The sequence below is a fragment of the Camelus bactrianus genome, chromosome 6 (assembly GCF_048773025.1).
Source record: "Camelus bactrianus isolate YW-2024 breed Bactrian camel chromosome 6, ASM4877302v1, whole genome shotgun sequence".
Classification (NCBI taxonomy): Eukaryota; Metazoa; Chordata; class Mammalia; order Artiodactyla; family Camelidae; genus Camelus; species Camelus bactrianus.
This window is the reverse complement of record NC_133544.1, coordinates 56,997,052-57,021,216: the sequence shown is the minus strand read 5'-3', so window position 1 is coordinate 57,021,216 and position 24,165 is coordinate 56,997,052. Positions and strand designations below refer to the sequence as shown.

The 24,165-nt window shown below is 35.3% G+C and overlaps 1 protein-coding gene and 1 long non-coding RNA gene across 9 annotated transcripts in view; one reads left to right on the top strand and one right to left on the bottom strand.

Moving 5' to 3' along the window:
* Nucleotides 1-14,671, top strand: part of LOC105075249 (uncharacterized) — a 58,903-nt gene extending 44,232 nt beyond the window's left edge. For 2 of the 5 annotated variants that reach the window (XR_012507558.1, XR_012507560.1), the window contains exons 4-7: nt 4,606-6,113; nt 9,932-10,102; nt 13,531-13,619; nt 14,208-14,671. This is a non-coding gene — a long non-coding RNA (uncharacterized LOC105075249). The remainder of the gene's footprint in view (nt 1-4,605; nt 6,114-9,931; nt 10,103-13,530; nt 13,620-14,207) is intronic. The other 3 variants (XR_012507559.1, XR_012507561.1, XR_012507562.1) reach the window with 3 other exon arrangements.
* HEATR5A (HEAT repeat containing 5A) overlaps nt 1-24,165 on the bottom strand; it is an 87,735-nt gene that overhangs the window by 5,727 nt on the left and 57,843 nt on the right. For 3 of the 4 annotated variants that reach the window (XM_074365687.1, XM_074365688.1, XM_010963008.3), the window contains exons 23-35: nt 23,147-23,173; nt 20,748-20,886; nt 18,267-18,446; nt 16,448-16,687; nt 14,857-15,038; nt 13,514-13,582; nt 11,910-12,089; nt 9,923-10,145; nt 7,854-8,099; nt 6,329-6,456; nt 4,823-4,970; nt 3,687-3,959; nt 2,153-2,377 (exon numbers count right to left, since the gene is read on the bottom strand). In XM_074365687.1, the coding sequence (XP_074221788.1) occupies nt 2,153-2,377; nt 3,687-3,959; nt 4,823-4,970; nt 6,329-6,456; nt 7,854-8,099; nt 9,923-10,145; nt 11,910-12,089; nt 13,514-13,582; nt 14,857-15,038; nt 16,448-16,687; nt 18,267-18,446; nt 20,748-20,886; nt 23,147-23,173 (2,260 nt within the window). The remainder of the gene's footprint in view (nt 1-2,152; nt 2,378-3,686; nt 3,960-4,822; nt 4,971-6,328; nt 6,457-7,853; nt 8,100-9,922; nt 10,146-11,909; nt 12,090-13,513; nt 13,583-14,856; nt 15,039-16,447; nt 16,688-18,266; nt 18,447-20,747; nt 20,887-23,146; nt 23,174-24,165) is intronic. The other variant, XM_074365689.1, reaches the window with a different exon arrangement.

The window sequence follows — 24,165 nt, the reverse complement described above, 5'->3', positions numbered from 1 at the left end:
TCGTTAAAACGCTCATTTTTGGCTTCTGTTACTGTGTAATATTCAGAACCTCCTCCCCTCTTGCTCCATAAATTCGAGCTAGGAGATTCCAACCATTCCGGAGGCTATACTGACAATTCCCAATACATACAGTCTAAAACCAACTCTAGCCCAGATTTTCCTGAACTCCAGACTGCTTCACATTCTGCTCCACTTGACTATCCTGCAGGCACTTAATAATCAACTCACTATCTTCCCCTGAAAGCCCTCATTTTGGTATTTCAAGTCATATGAATGCTCACATCACCCTAACCCTTTCAATTCCTAAGCCAAACTATCAGTGAATTCTGTTAATACTTACTTAACATTTTAGTTTGCATTATTCTACTCCTCTTTATTTTTACTGCTATCTTATCTCCAACAGTCTTGCCTTCTTCTCTGTACTGCTGCCAGAGTGAGTCTTTAGAAATGTAAATCCCTTCAAGAACACATGCCTATGAAAAGCAGTCCAAAGTACCAGTCATGCCAAACCTTCCATAATCTGGCCCCATGTACCATCCAACTTCACCTCTCTACTAATCATCATTCACCGCCCTCCTACTCTTGCCCTTCAAACCCACATTCCCTGATTGCTCTACTTGCCATCCCCAAATGTACCATAATATTTAGGTCTTCCAGGCTTGGATCAAAATGTTGTGCAAGAATCCATTTCTATAATGTCCACGTGGAGAACAGAGAATGCTTTCTACTTTAAGAAACTGACTCTTCTGAGAAGCCCCTGTGGTAGCTAGTGAGGCAACCCCCTGAGCTCCCCTTGGTGGGGGAAGGTGCTGCCGGCTGTGGGGAGTCAGCTGTCAGCTCCCCCAGGGCTGGCTTCACCCCAGGGCAGCCACATCGGAGGAAGAGGAGGAGGGGCAGTCTCCAGAGATCTCCCTCCACCCACCCCTCTGTGGGCAGGTGCGCTGAGCTCTGCTGGAAGCCTACATTGCAGTTTGACTTCTCTGCCCAACAGTGCTTTCCCCATTCCCTTCACAAACGTCCCTTATTACACCTCTTGCTCCCCAAACTCCATCTAAGTGTGAGCTTCCAGAGAACTCTACTGTCACACTTTGCCTGGTTCACTCAAACAGAGCTGATGATTTCTGTGCCAGTTCTCTCTTTTTTATTGTACTAGGAGTGCAGTGATAATTAAGACATTACTGTTGCCTTCAAGGAACTCCTTAAAGTATTAATCATACCCCATAGCAATTTATAGGCACTAAACTGCACGAGACTCCCAACTTTGGCACGAAGTCGGTGGTCAATAAATGCTAAATTCAACTGAAAACTTTTTACCACCTGAAACAAAATACAGTGAACTGTGATACTGATAAACTGAACAAGGCAGGGATAATTTATAGTATGTCTACAGACTCTTTATAATCACCAGGACATAATGTTGAAAATAAATACTACAAAACCACAAAGAGAAAAACTAATTTTAATGAATACTGAACATAATACTGGCTATCATTTATTAATATATGCCAGGTAAAAAGCAAGATGCTTTTCAAGTATTATGTTACTGCTGTAATAACTTCCTGCAACATAATCTCCTTATTTTGTTAATGAGAAAACTAAGGCTCAGAGAAGTTGGATAACTTGGCTAGTCACTAGCTAGTACTGGAGTGAGGATATGAACCAGATCAGTCCTTGTATTTATCATGTATACCTTATGCAGTTTTCAGTATACTGCACTTACTGAAAAGGTGTTAGCTAGACATGGATCATAATATGTGTATCTATTTTGGGGTGGGGTGGTTAGGTTATTTATTTATTTATGTATTTAATGGAGGTACTGGGAATTGAACCCAGGACCTCATGCATGCTAGGCACGTACTCTACCACTGAGCTATCCCCTCCCCCTAGATACTTTAAAATGAACATACTATTACATTTAAAGGTCTCTCACTGTCAACATACAGGCTGCCAGTCATTAATTGCATTAAAGGGTAAAGATACTAAAATAGATGTTTGCTATCTACTGATACATCTGCTTGAACAAATACGTAGTGAATGTGGTCTCCTCGAGATGAGACAGCCAAACATGATCAAGTAAATAGCTTATTCTCAAAAAAAGTCCCTCTTGCTTTTAAAATGAACTGCACAACTGCTTCCAGAGAGCCCAAATTACCTGGATCCCAGCAGTCAAGAACCGTTGTTAAAGCACTGCGGAGAAGGTCTGTCCAGGCAGTATGGCTCTTTTCAGCGCGGGCCATGGGAGAGGATAATATTCCTTTCAGAGCCTGAAGGGAGGCCGCAACCGTCAAAGATAACTGGCCCCCGGGTAACTTCACAGCAGTTTCTCTGAGGACGCCAATCGTGAGGTACAATATAGTAGGGAGAATTGAGATGCTTCCTAGAAAATATATTTTTAAAAACACTATTTCAGCCTATATATAGTTCCTAGACAGAAACCACCAAATGAGTAACAATGTCAAAGATTCCTAGCTTTTAAGATTATTTTTCATAAAGGATTGTAACTTGAGATAATTTAAATAACTTTCAGGATTGGATTAAATTTTGGTTGTAATTGGAGATGTCACTTAAATTGTATCACAGTATCATTATCTTTTGCTGTCTTATTTTGTTTTATTGGGTAGCTGACTAATTATAAATTTATTTTTTAGTGTGGGAAAATATCTGTAACATAAAATTTACCATTTTAACCATTTTTGAGTGTACAATTCAGCGGCATCAAATACATTCAGTGTTGTGTAACCATCACCATTATCCATTTGATTTTATATTAAACCTTTTTCAAGGAGTTTTCAAGTCATGTTGAAAATAAGACAGCATGTAAATTGGTCAAGACACATTTAAGCAGAAATATGCTTACCAATTAAGAATTATCTACTAAGTACTCAGTGCCTGTTCTGTGCTAGAGTCCTAGAGGATATATAGTTTTGCTGGAAACAAGACATATATGCCTGTGTATGTACATTTATCTTTTCTCCCTATATAATAATCACTTACATATAATGCCTCTATATGACACATAAAAACTACATATCTACATATAGAAGCTATACACACACATGTGAAAAACAAAACTCATCATGAGCCGGAGTTTTTAAGGGAAGCCTTCACAGATGAGGTAGGCCTGGAGCTGAACTTGAAGGCACATTTTTTAAAAGGAGAGGAGAGGATGGGATCATTTCAGACCAAGTAACACCACCGACAACAGCACAGAACAGGGGTGTGCATGAAGCCTCCTGGGTTTAAGATTCACACAGAAGAAATCAGGAGGAGGCTGGACTCAGCAGAGCTCTATGGAGAGACTTAAACACTATATTAAAAGTAGGGACTTGATTCCAAACACAACTGGTATGATGAGAAACTTCTGTCATCAGGTAGGGAAAGTCCATTAGATACTGTACCAAAAAATGCCCAAGAGCTAGAAATTGCTACCCACTGGCTTAAACTGTTTTCAACCATAGAAGAGCACATCTATCTGGAGTACATGCTGTCTCTGTATTTACTTTCACCCTTTTAGTAAAACAATTTACCAGAATGTAATGTTAATCTTAGAGGATTAAAGACAATACCCAAACCTCTGGGTCAGCATTAGTTTAATGAGAAAAAAATTAGCAATCATTTTCTCCATTATCTATTAAAACCATCTCTCCCCTTCCAGGTTAAGTAAAGCAATCATAGACCACACATACCTTCAGGAGAGCACACTGCAGGAAGTTCAGAGAGGATAACTAACGCGGCCGAAACAAGCCTGCTTCCATCTTCTGACAGCAGCTGTGGCTTCGCAGCTTTTACTCCCGGACTACCTGTCAACTTAGGATTTAGCTCTGGGAGCTGTCTAACTAGAATGCACACACACAATTCCAGTGTTGCAAAGACCAACGATTTCCCAGGAACAAGTCCCCCTGTGTCCTTTCCCTCTCCAAATTCTGGCAGGGTTTCCTTTTCAGCAGCCCCATCGTCAACTAAAAGACAAAAAGAACAGTGTTGAATAAATACTTCCTGTTTGCTTTGCTTCTAGTAGAGGGCAATTGAGGTCATTTCTGTTGTATGTAAAACAGGTAAGTGGGTTAACCTGGATCTTAAAGAATGAAACAGAAAGTAGTTACGGAGGTAAAAGTAGTTGTCTTTATTTTGACTTCTTGTCGCAATGGGTCAAAAGAAATCCCTGGTGACCCTCTCAGACTTGTAATACTGTCTGGTTAACTCCCTGCTGTTAAAAATGTGAACATGATAGCTAGAATGCCAGCACTGACCTTACATCCTCAGCACTGGTAGTGGCTGGGCAGAGAGAGAGGGATCAAGGCCCCTGGTGTCTTTAAGAAGCTGCCACACCAGCCCAGGACTGCCAACCTCTGGACTTCTTTTAGATGAGAGAATAAGTTCTTATGTTTTAAATCTGCTGTTAAATTGTATTTTATGTTATATATAGTCAAATATAATCTTAAATGATAAACTCACCAATACCAAATTAGACTTGTAAACAAGCAATTTAGTCATTTTGCAAAATTTAAGCTATTAAAATTGTCAGTGATTCTTTCCAGGTACATTGGTAAACACTAAAATAAATACCCAGTTACTAAAGGGATTTTTTTTTTTTTTCTCTTCTAGGGTTGTTAAAATTCTAATTCTTCCAAGGAATAGTAGTTTAGCTACTGACAATATCCAAGCTAACATGAAGAGGTGAATGAGAGGATGTGAAGCCATACCCACAGATGTTTCACTTGTACAACACACAACAGATTCTCAGAATGACACAGACACATAAGCAATAATTTAAAAAATAATGATGTCGTGTGATTAATTTGGTGTATGGGTTAACATTCACCTTCTGCACTTCGTCTTTTCTCCTTCACATGTTCTTGAGCTGCACAGATAATCTGCCTGACCACTTCAAGAGAAGCCAACTGAATGGAAGGTGATTCTCGGGTCAAAATTACTCGATGTAGTACATTCAACAACTCGATACCCAAGTCCTATCACAGAAAATATTTGGGTGAGACCATATTGAAAATTGCATACTTAAAAAAACACACACACACAATGTTATATGCCATGAAAAAATTCAGAGAAAGAGAATGTAACAGATGGCTCACAAAAAAATAAAGATGTTAGGGCAGTAAAGTTATGTAACACGTGCTCCACTTTAAACCAACTCCAGATTGGACAAACAGGTTTTTGTCCAATTTTCTGAGAGATGGCACTAGGACAAAAGATCACTTTCACACATGTCCTAAACTGGGAAAACAAACAAGGAAATTTCCAAAACAAGATGAAAAATGTGGCTAAAAGAATACAAGGACTGCCATGTAGATTCCCAGATTTATATTAAGATTTCTAGTACTAATAAAGAATGATGGCAAAGCATGACATTAAGAGGGTAAGTTATGAAGCACAGAATAAATCTCTCGCTAAAGAATAAAATACACAAGCACTATTTCATTTTCCCCTTTTCTTTTGCATTGGTTACTGTGGTGGCTTTCTTTCATCTTTGAAAATAAAGAGTAAATCTATCATTATAATACTTGTTTTAACATATAGAATAAACAAGAACAGAAAGTTTAAAATGTATTCAGGTACACTCCAAGTCAGGCAGGAACCTAATACTTTAAACCTAATAAAGAATAGTGGTAGTAAGTTAAATAATAGTCTATATAGAAAGGAAATTATACCATTCATTTTTCTTAGCATCTGAGAGCCAATTTAATACACAATTCAATATACTGGTAATACATGATGCTTAGGGTGCCTGCCCAATACAGAGTTGCTCTTGGGAAAGCAGTTAAAGGAAGTGCCATACTTTGTACAGTGATCCTTTTACCATGGTCACAACTGGGTCTGGTATTAGTGTCTGACTCCACCTACAGGCTAGCCAGTCATCTCTTAAAAAGACGTGATGGAGAACTCAGCCAAAAGGAATACTATGTAATCTACAGGAGCTACACGAACCAAGACGACGCTCTCTTGGGGAAATGAAGTGTAAGATGCAGATGTATATGAAGGGCAGGGTGCACGGAAGCAGAAAGAGACACGGACAGTACAACGCAGAACCTTCCCATCATTGCAGAAAGTTCAACCGGAATGCTGCTACACAGAGTGGCTGGCTGGTGACAGCAGAAGTAAGTGCAGCAGAAGCAGAGACAGAAAGTGGCAGTCAGAGGGAAGACTGCTCCTGGGTCAGCACAGCTGATGATGGCATTTCAGTTCCGAGGTCTAGCTGTGCAGTTTTTTAGTTTCCTTTTTACTTCTCTGTGTCCCTTCTAATAACCTGAACATGTTTCTGTTCCTGTTCCCTAAAATCTACAGAAGTTTAACAAAAAAACCAAGAAATCACCTGATCGCTGCCAATTTTAGATCTGGGCCAAGGAACATCTAGAAGGGCCTGTAACGCATGTAAACAAGCAGTAATGCTTTCCATGGTTGCATCTGAACGTAAGGAACAAAGAAATTCCACACTGATTCCTGTATAAAGCAGGAGAGAATGAGGCTTTTTTGAGATTCTTTTTTGAGATTAGTTTATGAGGTTAAATAATTTTCTATTTTGATAAGATAATACAAATAAACTTAGCAAAAGGGTAATGCAAATAAACCACGATGAATTTAAGACTTTAAACAATTAAGTGATAAAAAAATTAAGTGATAAGCGATCTCTTAATAGTTTGTTTTTATCAACATGTACACAAAGAATAATCTCAATTAGGCTTGTGCACTATTGCAGAAATTACAGTAAGACTGCATCAGAAAACTTAACACATAGTTTCATAGCTTAATTTCGACTAAAACTTGATTGTTTAATGAGTGATCACCATGTATCAGGCAGTGCACTTTAAATATATCATTTCACTCTCAAATACCTGAGGAAGTAGGTACTATTATTACCATTCCCCTTGAGCACACAGAGCCTAAACAGTTTCGTTTGCGCAAGGTCTGTTTCAGTGGGGTATACCAAGAATCTGAACTGAGGTAGTCGAACTACATGCTTATGCTCTGCCAACCTTCTCTGTATAAAAGTCTGTTTTTAAAAAGCTCTCGTCTCAAGCCAAATGGAAACAAAATGTTTATATACGTAAGGTTATAGGAAAACTGGTCATGTTTGGCCTGGGAAGGAATAACAGAAACTCTATGAACCATAAACCTTACTTAACCACCTACCTTTATAAACCTTACATTTCACTTAATAACTTACTTAATAGGTCTCTAATAGGTTGCTTCCTCAGAACCAGGTAAGTATGAAAAATTCTTATTCTAGAAACTCACTGTATCTTAGAAAGATACCTCACTTTAAAAATGAAGTTCCAAGAAGGCCAAAAAATGGGTTAAACTTCATAAATCTATAAACCTCATTTATCTTTGACCTTAAATATTTGCTTGTAGTTCTGTACCTGAGTATACTTTCTTAAACCTTGCAGTCCTTGAGAATGGGGAAGGGGACATGATTCGGTATATTGATATTTTATATATATATGTGTGTGTATATATATATATATATATATATATATATATATATATATATATACACACACACACACACATATACATATATACACACACACACACTGAGAAATTCAGAACATTTGTACATACCACATAGGTCTTTAAAAAATCACGTGGAAAGAACTAGACTTCTTTTGCAATTTCTAAATTCAACTTGATGCTGAAGCCAGCTTGTAATGGGATTCTAGACTTAATATAATGAAATCTGCAATTTTATAAAATGTATACAAGCTTACTTAGTTATATCAAGGCTATCACTAATGCCTAGCAAAGAATGATATAACAGCCACCAAGAGAGACAGACAGCCAGGCACAATTCAAGAAAAACTCTGCAGGGTTGGAAACTGGTAAGGTCTTTTACTGACCTAAAATAAGATGGAATCTCTCGGTGTAGACATCCTCAGGGGACTTTACCGTCACTCCAGATGAGCCCTGACACATGGAAGTTGGTGTTACAGGCCTCGAGAGATTAGGCGCCCCCTCATCTGGGTCAGCAACAACGAAGCCTGTGCTGGTGAGCCACAGTGCTGTAGCGTGGAGGATAAGCGCCCAGGAGCTGTAATAATGTAGTTTTGCATTTTCACTAGTCTCTGCTGTGTAGAAAGCACCACCTACAAAAAAGGGGAAGCAAACGGTTTCAGGAGGAATAAAAGAAGAGACTAGCTCACACTACACTCTCCTTCTTTTCTGTTAGAAGATACAGACCATTTCCATCATCCCAAAAGTTCCTCTGTGACTCCTTTCCAGTCAGTCCCTACAGGCCAAGGCTACTACTTTCTGGCTTTTATCACCAGATTAGTTTTGCCTGTTCTTGGGCTTCACAGAAATGGAAAAATATACAGTCTGCACTTGTTTGTGACTGAGATTCTGCTTAACAATGTTTTTGGAGATTCACCCATGCTGCTTTGTTATCAATGATCTTATTTCTCCTGAGACTTGTTGGGTCATAGGGCTGTTGTACCTTAACAGCTTTATAAAAAGTTTGCAGGTTAATTCTTAACTTTTTATTTTTAATCACAAAATATTTAAAAACAAATACGTGATGTGTATATGCATGTTTTTTTTTTGTTCTGGATATGCATGTTTAAAACAAATATTGACACCTATTTATCTACCTCTAAGGTTAACATTTTACCTTTCTTAAATCTCTTATTCCTTTAAACAAAACAAAATACCCTAAAACTTTTTATGCCACTAATGCTTGCCCTTCCTTCTGTAACGACTTTGATCACATCATTGTGAATCACTCTCATGGTCTTACACACTCACACTAGATGTTTATATTCATAAGCAATATATGCTGTTATTCCGTAAGTTTACTTAAAAAGCCTCATACTGTATGTATCCTTTTTGAACTTGCTTTCCCCTGAACATTATGTTTTTGAGATTTACATATGTTGATTTATGTCTGTCATTCACTTTTGCTGATTAAAATAAGCCAAATAATCAGTTTATTTCCATTTTGTTTCCATTTTTATGCTATTAAAAAGTACAAAGTGCGATAAACACTCTACATATCTCTTTGTGTACAATTCCAATTAAAATTCCAATAGAACTTGACAGGCTAAAATTCATATCAAAGAGAGAAAAAATTTAATAGCCATTTTGGAATAACATGAAAATTAAGAGCAGCTACCAAATATCCAATCCAAAAAAAGCGATATTAATAATAATTAACTATAAAATTAGATCCCCATCCTCATTCCGTAAACAGAAAATAAATTCCAGTTGGACTAAAGTCCAAAATGTAAAAAGCAAAACTATAAAGCTTATATTTCTTTATGACCTCAAGTAAAAAAACATATCAGGCATTACACAAAAACATAAACCACAAACAACTGATTACATTAATTTTAAAAATGTAAAAAAAAAAAAAAGAGCAAACTACAGGCTGGGGGAGGATATCTGCAAGATATGGAACCACAAAGGGACAATGCTAAAAATGCATGAAGGATTAACAAATCAGTACGAAAATGAGAAATACCAAGTAGAAAATGAGCAAAGACTATGACTAAGTGATTTACAGAAGAAGAAAAACAGTCCATACACCTAGGAAAAAAGACTCTCAATCAAGGATATAAACCAAAAGAACCTATTTCATACTCATCAGATTGGCAAAAATTAAATATGATTAACATATAATGGTGGGAAGATGCAGAAAACCGGAAACATGGTATTGGTGGGCATATACATTATATAATCATGGGAGCAATCTGGCAGTGTCTTGTGAGGGAACACGAACATGCCTTATGACCGAGCCATTCAACTTCAGGGTCTCCACCCTGAAAGCCAGTCTCCCATGCTTTTATTCTATGAATGAAAACTATTCTGGGAAAAATGTTTCAGATAAATATCACCTGCTAACGAAGAAATTTTAAAAATACACATTACTGACTGCCATTCTAGGAACCATGTAAATATTTTACCCTCTTACCTTCAACAGGAAGTTGGGAGGCAAATTCGGAAGGCAAAGTTAAGAGAGCAAAATCCTGAAGCGCAGAGAGCCAGAGCCTACTCAGTGTGCTGAGATCTGCATGGACTAAGTCAAGCAGCCCGTCTGATGAACTCGACCCATTTCTGACACTCTCTTCTGAACAGGCAGCAGTCTTCAAAGGTTGGTTGTGGGTTTTATGTCTCTCTACAGCAATTATGTAGACCTGTATAAAGGTACTTTATAAATAGGAAAATCTTGTACCCACTGAAAAGATGCGACAATATTTTTATCTTGCTGAAGATGCAGACTTATCTTTGAACCTCCTGGACTTAAAATGCATCGTGATACCAAGAAGGTATACATGTGGAGCCAGTCATATACACAAAACTAAGGTAGAAAAATCCAAAAGTATTATCTCATGAGATACATTAGGGAAAATAAACATTTGACAAATACGCTGCCACTGTGAAGTTTACAATTATGACCGCTACAACTAAATGATCACAGTGTTCTTTTTCACTCGGCCTAGTTATAGCCTTGTAACCCATCTCAACATATGGCTCCAGATGCCATCTCTGAACTGAAAGAAGCTGAAATACTGAGTATTTTTTTCAAATGTTACCACCAAATCACTACAAAAAGTCTACCTAAACAGATTTAACATGGACCACTTACAGGACTATACAATGTTAAAGTATTCAACACAGCACATAATGTGTACTACCCCTTGATTCAAAACTCTATAATCCAAAAAGCTCTGAAAACTGTAAGTTTGTGGGAAATCAATCTTGTGACAAAACTGAATTATGTGAGGCTATTTATAGTCTCTTTCCAACACAATGTGACTATTCAAACATTTCACACAGACATATTAATGTGTTTGATTACATTCTATTAAACTGTCCCAGACATCCTGGATGGATACGTGGAATATGCACTATAACTTTCTGAAAATCCCCCAAATTTTGAATTGCAAATATATCTGGCTCCAAGGATTTCAGATACTTATGGGCCTCAAGTACATGGAACTTGTTGGTCAGTCATTATTTTTACTAAGGATGGAATAGGAGAAATTAATGGCTTATGCAAGAGTACAGAGATTCAAATCATAAAGGACACTATGTAAATAAAGCTATTTATAAAATACGTTACAGAAATTACAGAATTTGTTTGCTCTACTTTTAGTATATATTTAACACACTTAGAATTCACTGTTAAAGAACATTAGATCCAACTTATTAAATCCAGGTAGAAATACTTCCTGAGATTGTCAACATTAAATAATGACAAAAATAGACACTCGACAATCTTCTGGTTTTAATCAGCTCTACTGAAGGAAATCTTTTCTTACATAGTGGTTAACTCTCTCAGTTGCAATCTGAAACTAAATACTTCTTTAAAGTGATATATGAACCGAGAATGGCCAAGTCTGGTGACTGCTAAAGCTGGATGATGGGTATGTGGGTTCATTATATACTATTCTACTTCTGTATATGTGTAAACACTTCCATTATACATTTTAAAATTATATAACTTTCTTCCTGATTAAAAACTAAGGAAAAGTTAAATATTTTCTTCTAAGAATTTTTTTAATCTTAGAAAATAAAATGACTGACTTAATAATCTAAAGTCATCCTATGAAAGAGCATTAAAAAATATTAAAGTATGTGTTATAGAGTTGACAGAATATACAAGTAACCCCATACTTCTAATAATTCAGGTTTCAATAAAAGCTGATTTCCATTGACTATTATAAAGTCTCTCTGGCTCATGACTGCTCCTGCTTAAAGCAATAGGTAACAGACACTGGAGGACACTTTAGAATGCTTGGCCAAAACATCAATTAAAATATAAATAAATCTCATGTTGAAAGACTTCCATTAACCTTAAACATAGACTTATTTGTGTTTCAAATAGCTAATTTCAGTTTATGGTCTAAGTTATTAACAACTTCCAAAATTCTGGTCATAAACTGAGAAGTACTAACCTCTGCCCAGGCTTTTAGCACAGCTAAGATCTCCATGGTAGAAGCACTTTCATTATATAAGTGACTTAGAGCTTCTTTTCCAACCTGTATTTTTGTTAATGATGAAACAAGCAACTGATGAACTCTTCGGAGATCATTAAGGTCACTTACAACTCCACTTGCTATCCAGGCACTGCAAACCTAGTTTTTAAGAAAGTCAAAAGTTATATTTAAAATTATAAATAACCTCCTCGTGAGTTCACCGGAGCTCACCCACATCTCAGAAATCTGGTCACTGAAATCATTTGCTATCAAGAAGCCCAACGGGATGTTGCTGATAATGACAGTCAACAGCCAGCACTTCAAAAGGGAAGGAAGACTAAAGGCTGAAAAAATGAAACCAGTGCCAGCAAGTTTATGAATCAGAGTTCCAGATGCTGCTAACATGGAGAAATGAAGCCATTTTCATGAATGTTTGGATTAACATTTGAATTATATATCTCCAATCTTGATTATTTCATCTTATTTTAAAATCAGGGATTAACTTGCATGGTTCTTTCTTTGAAGAGAGATAAATTTACCTAACATATAAAACCTCAATGAAGATTGATTCTTTTGAAGATATTTTTAATTTTTAAAACAAAAGATCATTAATAATGCTCCAGTGCAAAAAATTTACTCAATTAACACAGGCTGTCTGTGGTTTTGCTGGGTGTTACCATATTTCTCCTTTACTAGAAAAAATTAATTTTTCCTCTTCCATCTATTGATTTAATTTTCCTCTCATTTCACAAAAGTTTTCAAGTGGCTAACAGCAAGAACACATAATAAAATGATGATAAATTAGATTCAGTACAACAGTTAGCACAGTTCTCTGAATATTTAAGATATTCAAACATTTCCTAAACACAACTGAATTAAAAAAAATTGAAAGAACTGAGTTAAGATTTTTCCGTTATGTTTATAATTATTTTAATTCATGCCAGTTCTGCTTTTAATTATTTCAGGCCATTTGGGGCTGGATATTGAATGTCTGACAACCACTCCAAGAAAAGCAACTACTTAAAACTGTATTTTATGTGGCTCTTAGATATATGAAATAATGTTCAACTTCACTTGAAATACAAATCTAAACTATCCTGAGATCCTTTTTATTCCATCACATACACAAAAATTTCAGTTTGACAACTCACAATGCTCCTGGGATTCCGGGAAAATAGGTACTTGCATATGGTGCTGGGAGGAGTTTAAATTGATAAACTCCAGTAATGTACCCTTTATCCCAGCAATTCAGTTTTGAGGAGTGTATCTCACAGATGTGTTTGGACCCCTTGAAATAACCTATACAGAAAGAAGGTCATTCACCACAGCACTATTTGTAACAACAAAAGATGAAAACATCTGTACTTCCATTATTAGGGAACTGGTGACGTACCCATATACCAGATTACTGTGCAGTCATAAGAAAGAGAAAGTTCTCTCAATTTAAAAAGTAAAGGGAAAGAGGCAGCTGAGATTAATGCTTAGGCAACTAAAATGTAAAACCTTGGTATCAAATACTTACTGTAGAGTTACTTCCTAAGAGAGGGTTTTACTTCTTAAAATTCATCTTTTTAACCATTTACCTGACATGCTTTGGCAGTGACATCAGGTGGCGTCTCTGAAGTGAAGGCAGGTCTAAGTGCCGCTCCTACCTGGCAAGAAATTACACGCTCATTCAAGCATCAATAAGTAAGACAGAATGAACTCTTTCTCTTTGAATGCTACTTTAAAACGCTTTCTTTATAATAGGCATTACAGACAATGTTGTTTTTGCCCGCCCAGTATATCCTCCTCTACCTTTAGCTAAGAGCATCCCAGCTTTCCTTTGGGGAACTTTCTTTCTCCCCAACTCCTAGCCCACGTTGTTGCAATGGAGCTGACAGCACCTGGCTCCAGGGACCTGCACTGGGATAATGAAAGCTCTCCTCAGGACTTTTGCTGGGAGTACTAAGAAAGAAGTGCTCTCTTTAAAAGAATCCTCATGCTAAGACAGCCATCTTGATACCACTTGGAGAGGGCAAACAAGAATAAAGCCAGTGCAGAAGAGAGCAGAGCCAGTTAAGATTCCTGAAAACAATTTCCCTTTTCTGGTTAAATGAGTTGTAATTTTATTCCCATCATTTGCAACTTTAAAAGGATTAAATATGTAACAGAGCTCCCCGTAAGTAAGTTGAATTGTACTATTTTATTCCAATATGATAGTTGTGTATAACTCCCCCCCACTTCCTTCTGCTTTCTCCCTAAACACACACATCGATCGGCATGACCTGCTGGCAGGATGTGATGGAGCCTGCTAACCAACTGGTGAACTGCTCTGGACGCCCTAACTGCCAGCCACCAGAAGCTGCCTCTGAATAATAATGAGAGGCATCCTTGGATGAATGCTGCTGAAGATTACATGTGATGCGTATAATGTAATGTGGGATGATTTTGTTATCTTCCTTGTTCCTCCTACATTGCTCAATGCACCAGTCAAAATACCAGTTAAAAAGATTACAGAATGAGTTAACAGAAATCTGAATTCTTTCTAAGTCCAGAAAAAAAAAAGGTTATATATTCTAGCAGTAATAATTTGAAGATAAAACATGCATGTAGCCTAAATGGAGTGTTTATTAATGATTTAGTGTTGTCTTAAGCTTATTTAGCTATCTTGTAAGGAATTTCATTACCAAAGTCCTTTACTGCCCCAAATTATCAAGAAGGTTTTAATTATGAAAATAAACCTTTAGCATTATAAAAGACCTCTTTTATGTGTTATTTTGTGTTTACTTGAAGATTTCTTCTTTAAATATATACTGATTATACTGGTGATATATTAGCAAGAGATACACACTCATTAATGTATTAAGAGGTGACATGCCAATTAGTGTCACAGACTTTTTATCTGGGTGTTTAATAATAAAATTCTCTAACAGAAAGTGCTTACATTGGCTTGATACTGTTCCAGAATCACATGACCTGGAAACTCTGGTTCTGGAATAGTTGCAAATCGCCGAATAACAACTAACAGTGTTTCAAGGCCAGAAAGACGGAGCTGGTCACTGTGGTCTGTGGCAGCCATAAAAGCCATGCGAATTAAGTCAGCAAGATGTAGCACCAAAAAGTCATCTAGAAGATTAAAAAATATGTATTACTAAGAAAAAGAATATGCTGAAACTAAGATTTGTTAAGTGATCATTTTTCCTCCTTTTAATTTCATAACCTAGACTTTCTTTTAAGTACTTTTGCTTTGATTTACAGTTTTACTGTTTGTTAAATCAAGCTGGATTTACTGCACCACTGCAAATACTCATACACAAAAAACTATCCCAAAGCAAATAACTATACAGCTATTCAAAAACCAGTGTCAGAATTAGCATCCTTTAAAAGAGTGCTAAAGGTACCTTCAATAAAAATTTTGTTTGGACTTTCTGATAAAAGCACATTAGAGGGTACTTAGGAGATCTTGGGGTTTGATGAATTAGGCGGTAATGTAATCACCATCTTCACGTCGAGTTGAAGCTAAAAGACTTAGTGTATCTTAAAAAAAAAGTTTTACAAGGCTTTTTATATGGACTACATTATCTTATTTTTGCATGTCTTTCCACACATACAAATGATGGGAGCATAAAAAATATTTCTACCTATCAAGTTTATAAATGAGAATTCCTTTCATCCCTACAACATATTCTTTGGTGTAATTCTACTGGGGAGAGACATAGACAATCATTTAACATTGTTTCAACAATAAAATGTTTATAGGTGCAACTAACCTTTATCTAAAAAATATTTGAGACTAATTCAAAGAAGTATACTAGTTATAGGTCACAATGAAGAAACCAATTCATCTTAGTTAAGTGCCAATTACAATTTTAATTGGGAGGACAGGAATCAGTAAGCATCTATAATATACTAATTTTATGCCTATCAATACAGTGCTCATCACAAATAAGAGACTCAATAAGTGCCTGCTTGAACAATCATCAGAACAGAAATACCTAATTCATACTTTCAGACTGGCAATAACAGTATTTTGCTTTATGACTCTTTTGTTAGGTAAAGAATATTTCCAAGGCACTTAGATATGAGCATTCTGTCTTTGAACATATGTGCTTAAGTGAATTAAAAAAATCAGACATCAAACTATAAACCCACACAACTTCAGGTTAAAAAAACAACAACAACTGAACAAAAAAAGGTCAAAATGGTTCTTACAAGTAGGTTTACTTTACACTGAGATAGGCTTCCAAGCAATATCCGTAAAACCAAAATAATCTATAAGCAAAACTGCTTTAGGTAACAATTCAGAAAATAAAATTAGTAAAATAAATTATGGGAACTAGCTAACACACATACCACTTTTCAAGAACATGACTATTCTCTATAAACTTAATACATCACATATGTCCACTAAACAAAAGTGAATGCCAGTTTAAGAAGGTTAATCATTAAAAATGTATATCAACATTAAAAATATACTATAGGCAGACAGCATTTCTATGTATACCATTTGGTCTTTTCATTATTATGCCACTTACTTCTTGAATCCCTTTTTCTCATTTCTTGTGCTAAAGCAATGTCAAAATGTGCGCTGTGTGCATTCTCACACTGGTTAATTATCCTACAGACACATTCAGCAGCAAAGACTCGTGTTGCCCATCGGGGATTGGTAAAAGGATGAAGTCTGCCATCATTTTTGGTGGTCAGAACAGAAGCATCATCCCCTTTATCTCCTTCCTCTTCTTGCATTGTATCCACACAAGTTACAGTTGTAAAATCTTTAATCAAGGGAGAATACACATAATTACAATCAGTTGGAAGATATGTTTATGTAGGAACATAAATGACTTCAAATTCAGAGTAGAATTACTGCTGATCAATCACACACCTTTTAACAATGTAAGATAATCATGTCTAATAATTACTGATAACAGTGGTACCTAAAGAAATGGTATAAGAGCTGTTTTAGGTCCAAATGACAAAGTTTTAAATTCAAAGTGAAAAACTGAACACAATACTAGAAAAACTATCAATCCTCTCTATGTAGATGGATATACTTAAGGAAGCTCAAAATTCCCTAGTAGGGAGTGTGGTGGATTGTACTAGAGATGTTGTTTTAACACTGGGGCATTGAATGAATTTAAGAAAGTTTCTAAACCCACTGAAAATGTCTACAAATATTTTTCTAAGATAGACCCATTGCTGTAATTACAGTCTCAAATTGTCCTGATGGTCAGAGTCTCTAAGTAGTGAATTATTTCCTCTTGATATCAGACTCTGTTAATTTATTAACTGTTAAACTTGATTTAAAATGGAACTAATGCTATAAAACAAACCAATTTGTTTTCCTTAAATTATCTTGTATGTCCCAAATAAAATTATGGCAAAGCCCTTTTTCTTTTAAAGTCCTTGTAAGTTCTTAGTGGGGACAGAAGAGGAACATTAAAGGAAAACATACAGAGCATAATGGTTGAAAGAGCAGGTATACATCACTGGGAAAGAAAAGTACCAACAAGAATCGAGGTAGACAGAGAAGAGTGTAAAAAATAATGCCAGGACTTTGATGGTAGCCTTCTTCCTTTCATGTAACTCAGAGACCAGAGCTACATTAAATTGTCAGGCTTAAGTAACTGAGTTGAGAGCTACTGAAGTACAATAAAAAGTTAGATTTTAAAAGTCATGCGGACTAAGGTTCGAATCCATATGTGTGTGTCTTTGGGAAAATTACTTAAACTTTCCAAGTCTTTTCTCTTGTATAAGATAGAATAATACTGCCTACTCAGGTAAAGATAAAATATGTACAGTACCTGGAACAGAACTGGTTTCTATGTTCTTTCTTCCTCATTTATTTTCTCTCTTACTCCAAGGATATAAATTTTAAAGACTCTAAAACACTTTCTCACTAATAATTATCTTTTACTAGCTAAGGCATTAAGAAAATAACACTATTTTCTATCACTACTTGAAATGAACATTATTAAGAGTGGAGAAACTGGTTTGCTTAAAATGTCGCTACTTTTGGTGAGCTTTCTATTAAGTTTATTTGAAGTAATCCCTCAAATATTTCTTATATGTATGAAAATAAATGATGAGGCTACTGTAAGTTAGGCCATCCCTTTTATAGTATAACTTTTTGTTTATTTTTTTATATAGGAAAGTCATAGTAGAAATCGTAAGAGGAAAAAAAGTAAGCTTTAAGTGTTAAACACTAGCACTAGAAACTTCATTTAAAGAAAGTAACAAGCAATTATGATCCAAATATTCAGACAAGACTGATGACTTGCCACTGGCAAACAATGTTACATATGGCTTTTATGTTCAGTTTTATCATTTCAGCTGGTAATCATCAGTACTTACCAGCTGATGCAGCCAGTACATCTTTACAAAGCTTTAACCAAAAGGAGAGTTTATCCACTGCCATAGATGTGAGCATATGATTTAAAGTCTCTTTGATATCATGGCATAATCTCTGATCTGTCTCTTTGTCAAGCAAGGTCAATAATGCCCCTTCAAGGCCCACTTCTCTGATGTTAGCATCTGACAAGAAGAAAATCAATGATCTAAGTAATACAGAAAACAAAACTGCCATATGAGAAGCACATACATTCAGTAGTTATTAAAATATTACATGTAAATATATTCTAAAGAACTAGTCCAAATACTGCACCTCAACCTGAGGTCTATTTTAGTTCACAGTTACAGTATTATTCTATAACATAATAATAATAATTGCACAGTTATTTTTTATACAATATCATTGAAAGGCAAATCTTTATTAAGAGTAACTAGTATGTTTTCCTTACATTAAGTAAACATTTTAACCAAATTACCATTCAATACTTACAAAAAATTTATACAATATTTCTTGGTATGATTATTTTCTCTTCTCTTTAAAGTTAATTCAAGAAAATAATCATAATTAAGCTTTCCTTATGCTGGTATAAATGCCTTAAATTTATTAACATGAGAGTAAAACTCAGACAGAAAACAACAACTATTGTATGGAGAGCAGTGTTCAATTACTACAACTAAAATACACTATTAAATTAGTATAAATTACTACACAATATTCCCACTGCAAAGTAATACATCATTTCACAGAAGAAATATAAGCCTCGACCTAGCCATCTATTTCCTCTAATTCTGGAAATGTCCAAAGAACAAATACATTTTCCTTTGAAGACTTAACTCCTTTGGCATTTATGAAAGAATTTAGTTTCTAAAGATTATGCTACCATTAGACTGTTTCAAAGAGGAATTATCTTTTACAGATCAGAAGTAGGCGGTAGGGATGTTTCTGATTAGGAGTCTAAAAGTCAGAAGAGCCCAATGTAATGTGTGAGTCATGACTGGATCCTAAATTTAGGTGGGGGTGAGAAGGATAGGAAGGAGTCATAAAGGACATTTTCTGGAAAATGGGAAATTTGTGTGAGGACCGCACGTTTCATGAAGCTACCAAATTAATGCTGATTTGATTAGGTGTGGAAATAATGTGTGGTCACGTAAGGAGAATGTCTTTCTTGAAAAATGCAAACAAGCATTTAGGGGTGAACCATCATGACGTCTGCAACCTGCTTTCAGATGGTTTGGCAAAAGGTCTGTGTGTGTATATCAAGAGAGAGGTAAGATGAGTGTCCTAAAGATACCAAGTAGGAGAATCTGTGTGTTTATTGCACAGTTCAACTTTTCCATGGGCTTGAAAAATTACAAAAATTTAAAAAGGAATTATATGAGTTCTTTACTATAACTTTACTCATACAGCTAATTCAGCAATTATGTACCAGTATATTTACATAATAAAAGCCTAAAGCAACAATCAGATAATTTCAGCAGTAAATGTAAGTTAAAGCTCACTTTGGGGAGACTACCAAACATGGTTAGAAGATTAACACTTCTCTGGTTAAGGGAGATGATCACAGAATAGTTTTCAAACAATTTCTGCAACTTATTTAATGATTACTATACCAATTCAGCAATGCTGATAAACTCAAGTCAGAGCAAAGATTTTAATATAATAATAAAACTGTAATTTAAAGAGTACAGCATGATAGTAAAACACATCATGGATCCGAGAGCTTTAGATATTGGAAAGCTTTGTGAAGTCTGAGACCTTCTAAAAGAGCGATAAAGCACTTTGGAAACTACACACTTTTAAAGTGTAAGATATGATCCTTACTGTTTTTGTAGGCTGTTTGAATTTAAATGCGTATTTGTGTTACTCACATAATTTTAAAATGAAGGGATATACTTAAAACAAATCTTACTGGCTAAGAAATCCTTTTATTGAGCTCTAAAATGCAGAAGGTGTACAAAAACCCTTTAACCTGAAGCACACTCATCTATGAGAAATTTTATTAAATGAGATTTGGGGGTGGGGGAAGGAAGGCACATATGATAAATGACCTCAGGACTCAATCCAATTTCAATTGATTACTGTGAAAAAATTCATTCTAAACCAATGGCTCTCAAACTTCAATACACATTAACTCAGGGATTGTAGAAACATAAGTAACAGATGGCCAGGCTCTACTCCCAGATTTCTGGATTAGCAGATCTGGGATAGGGCCCAATTATTTGCATTTCTAACAAGTTCCCAGCTGAGATGGATGTTGCTGGGCAAGGAGGGGCCTACATTTGAGAACCATTACTCTAAACCAGTAACTTCACTGGCTAGAATGGTAATAACTGTTACTAACTGTTACTACTACTATCACTTGTAGCAGGTTTAAGGCATCAGATATTAACTTTTAAATTTCGTTTTAAAAACTCATGTTTATACAAAAGATTTAAGATTAAAACAATCGTTTGGCTGGAGATAATACAGATAAAAAGAGTTACCTGGAGTCAACTCTTCTCTGCTATCCTTAACAAGCATAACAGCGTGTTCTGAAACTTCAGCTGCTTCTCTCTGAACAAGCTGACGTAAACAAGCCAGTACTGCTCGTCTCAGTAACAAATAGGGACTGCAAAGATTCACCTGAAAAATACCATTTTGGAAATGAAAGAGCTGACATTCTTGGTGGCATTCACCAAATCTAACAGATATTCACTGGACCCTTCCTGATTCCATCCGCCCATTATTGGGCTGGTCACAATTTATTAAATACACAGAAACTTCTTCAATTATCCTAGCACATATTTTGTATTATATAACTTAGAAATAGCTTAAGGAGTAATACATATACTTGATTATGCAATATCCATAAACAAATCCAAGCAAAAGCCTCTTGACAGTGTTAGAAGACACAAAATTTGTATGAGTAAAATAGTTTTGAGAGACAAAAGAGATACAATTGAGAAAGAATTTACTTGCAGCTTATATATTTGTGCTCATGCAACAAATATAATGTTTTATGAATCTCGAAGTAGAAATTTATATAAATCCATATAAGCACTATAGTTTACTAGTCAAAATGGAGGCTCTGGGATCAAACTGTCTCAGTTTGAGTTCCAGATTCATGACTTACTAGCTGTGTGACCTTGGGCAAGTTATTTAACCTCTCTGTGCCTTAGTTTCCTCATTTGTTATATGGAGATAACACTACCTCCATCTCACAGGGCTGTTGTGAAGTCAACACAGAGAAACATGCAAAAGTGCTTAGTATAGTACCTGGCAAATAGTAAGCACTCAATAAATGTTAGTTATTGTTAATGCAGCCTGTATCAGTAGTGGTGTATTCAGATGCCATACACAGTAAGTAAACACATTTTCAAATAAAGGCAGAAAGAGTTTTACTCAGAAAACATATTCACCAAAAATGCTCTCTGGGGACAAATATTATAGATAGCAAATTTTATTTATGTATATCTACTTTTATATGGATATCCATATATGTACATAGGCATGTAAATATCTTCTAGGTATAGAATATTTCTGCTCATAATGACAGACTCAATACATAGTCTTTTTACTTATAAGTATTTAAACACTGTAAATCTCAACAGGTTGTGTCTACCTACAGTAAATGATGATTGGTATACCTTAAATGAGCAATTAAAACAAGTCAAAGGTTTCTGGATACAAATCCTTACACAGTCATTTCATAAGTAAAATAAAGCCTAGAGATTCTGAAATTTATTTTGTTCTAACTATGAAAATAAAGACCAGTTTGGTGTGGTTTGTGACAATAAATATGTGTCTCATAGTAGTGATTTTCCAAGCAAAATTTGAGAAGTAATGGCTTAATTCTCACAAGTGCTCTAGATCTATTTGGGATCTATGATTTATGTGGGAAAAATAGGACTGAAGTCGTGAGTTTGTTGAAATGAGCAGAGGAAAAATTCTGAGGAAATGAGTAGGCAGTGGCAGCTGATTTTTGATATAGAAGATACATACAAAGTGAGCTAAATCCTTAATTTTATCAGAAGCTAAGAGACAAAAAGTTTGTGAATATATCATCAGTGAAACATGGATGAGAACTGCTTTACAAATACGTGCTCTTAAACTCTCAAGCCATATCATGAACTCAAAAGTGGGAAGAGAGGAATGCCATTCACAAAGTCTCAAAGTCTTGTCAGCCTAGTCATGTTTAAGATTTATGCTGTTAGAAACTAGTACACAGGATAACAAAGAAGTTAAAATGTAAAAAGATTAACTTTAATCATGCCCACGATTATGACTATATTTAACAACAGTAACCAAAAAAGCACTCTACAAGGCAATTTTAAAGAACAGTTAATGAATCTACTAGTTATTTTAACTGGAGTTTTACAAGCATATAATACAAGGCAGGTGAAGCATTTATTCAGGCTGGTCAAACAATCTTTCAGAAAAAGCATGCTCAAAAGTACTCTTTACTTGTGTGGTAGAAAAAAATACTGAAGGCTGTCACACAAAGCAAAACAGGATGCTTAATATCTCCATGTCATTCTCCAGCATTTATATTGGGAAGAGGAATAGAGTGGATGAAGGCGGACAAACCAAGCAGGCAAAATACAGAAATTAAATCAAATTATAATTACAATTCCTTTCTGAAATGAACATATTAAATCAAAATGATGCAAAATTTAGTGCAAGGAGTGAGTGCACCAGCTGGAGAAGGTTAGGGAGGATTTGTTTACATTGGTATTAAATAAACACCATGTAACATGCTACACACACTAGACTTTGCATTAATGGTTAGCTTAAACAAAGAGATGCAGAGGAAAACAAGAATGTCTACAACCAAAAAAAACAACACAAAGAAACAGCACTGCAAACCTCAAAAAAAGTTAGGAATCAAGGGTCAGGGACCTACCAACACAGAATTATCCAACAAGATCTCCTGCACAAAAACAAATGACAGACCAGTCATGACAAAACCAAAAGATAAGTACTAGGATGACTTTGACAACAGTCAGCTAAGCATTAAAATATAAATGTTGATAGAGCTATCATTCATATTAGCCTAGCTTCAGCTTTAAAAATATGACATATATACTTCATTTTGCAACTTAAAATGAGTTGAGCTAAGATACTAGAAACAATCAACTCAAGATATATAGATACAAAATATACAATAATTTCAAAATGCACATTTGAGTAATAAGGTTTTCCTTTGGAATCTCTCACTAAGCCTCAGTAACAAAACCAGATCAAGCAGACACGAGTGTGGGAAGAGTGATGTGGATCACACTCATAGGAACAGGTGTCCAGCAAGGGACAAAGTTAACGGTTTACCTCATCACAAGTTAATTATAGATTTTTTACTTTTAGAAGCCAAGTTTTAAAACTGAGAGTAGTCAGAATTGCTAGTGCAGCTAAGGCCAGTTCAGAATGGAAGTTAAACAACACGCAGTCAGAAGAAAACCCTTTACAGTAAGATTCTTTCCTAATGATGAAATGTATTCTGAATATTCAGGGAGTTTCAATTAATATGAAAATACTTCATGTTAAATAATTAAATTCTATGGAGAAAATAAAACCTGATCATAAAGTTGTTAATAGGAAAGCAAAAGCAATTTCCTTACTATAGGGAATATTCTAAAATATAATTAATCCAACCTAATAAATTTAGAATAAAAGCTTTACTAACCAAAATATTAAGACACAAAATTAAGACACTATATAGTTTTAGCAATTTCTGAATATAATTTCTGTATAGGAAAGAAACATTTTACAGCTTAATTATTATGAGTAACATGAATAAGATTTGTAACTGTTACTTCTGACTTTCTCAGTTGCTCTGAATGTACCTAAAAGAAAAATCTGAGAAATTTCTTTATATGTAACCTTTCTCAGGGAAAAGAAAAAAGTAACAAATTTGATCAGATCTAA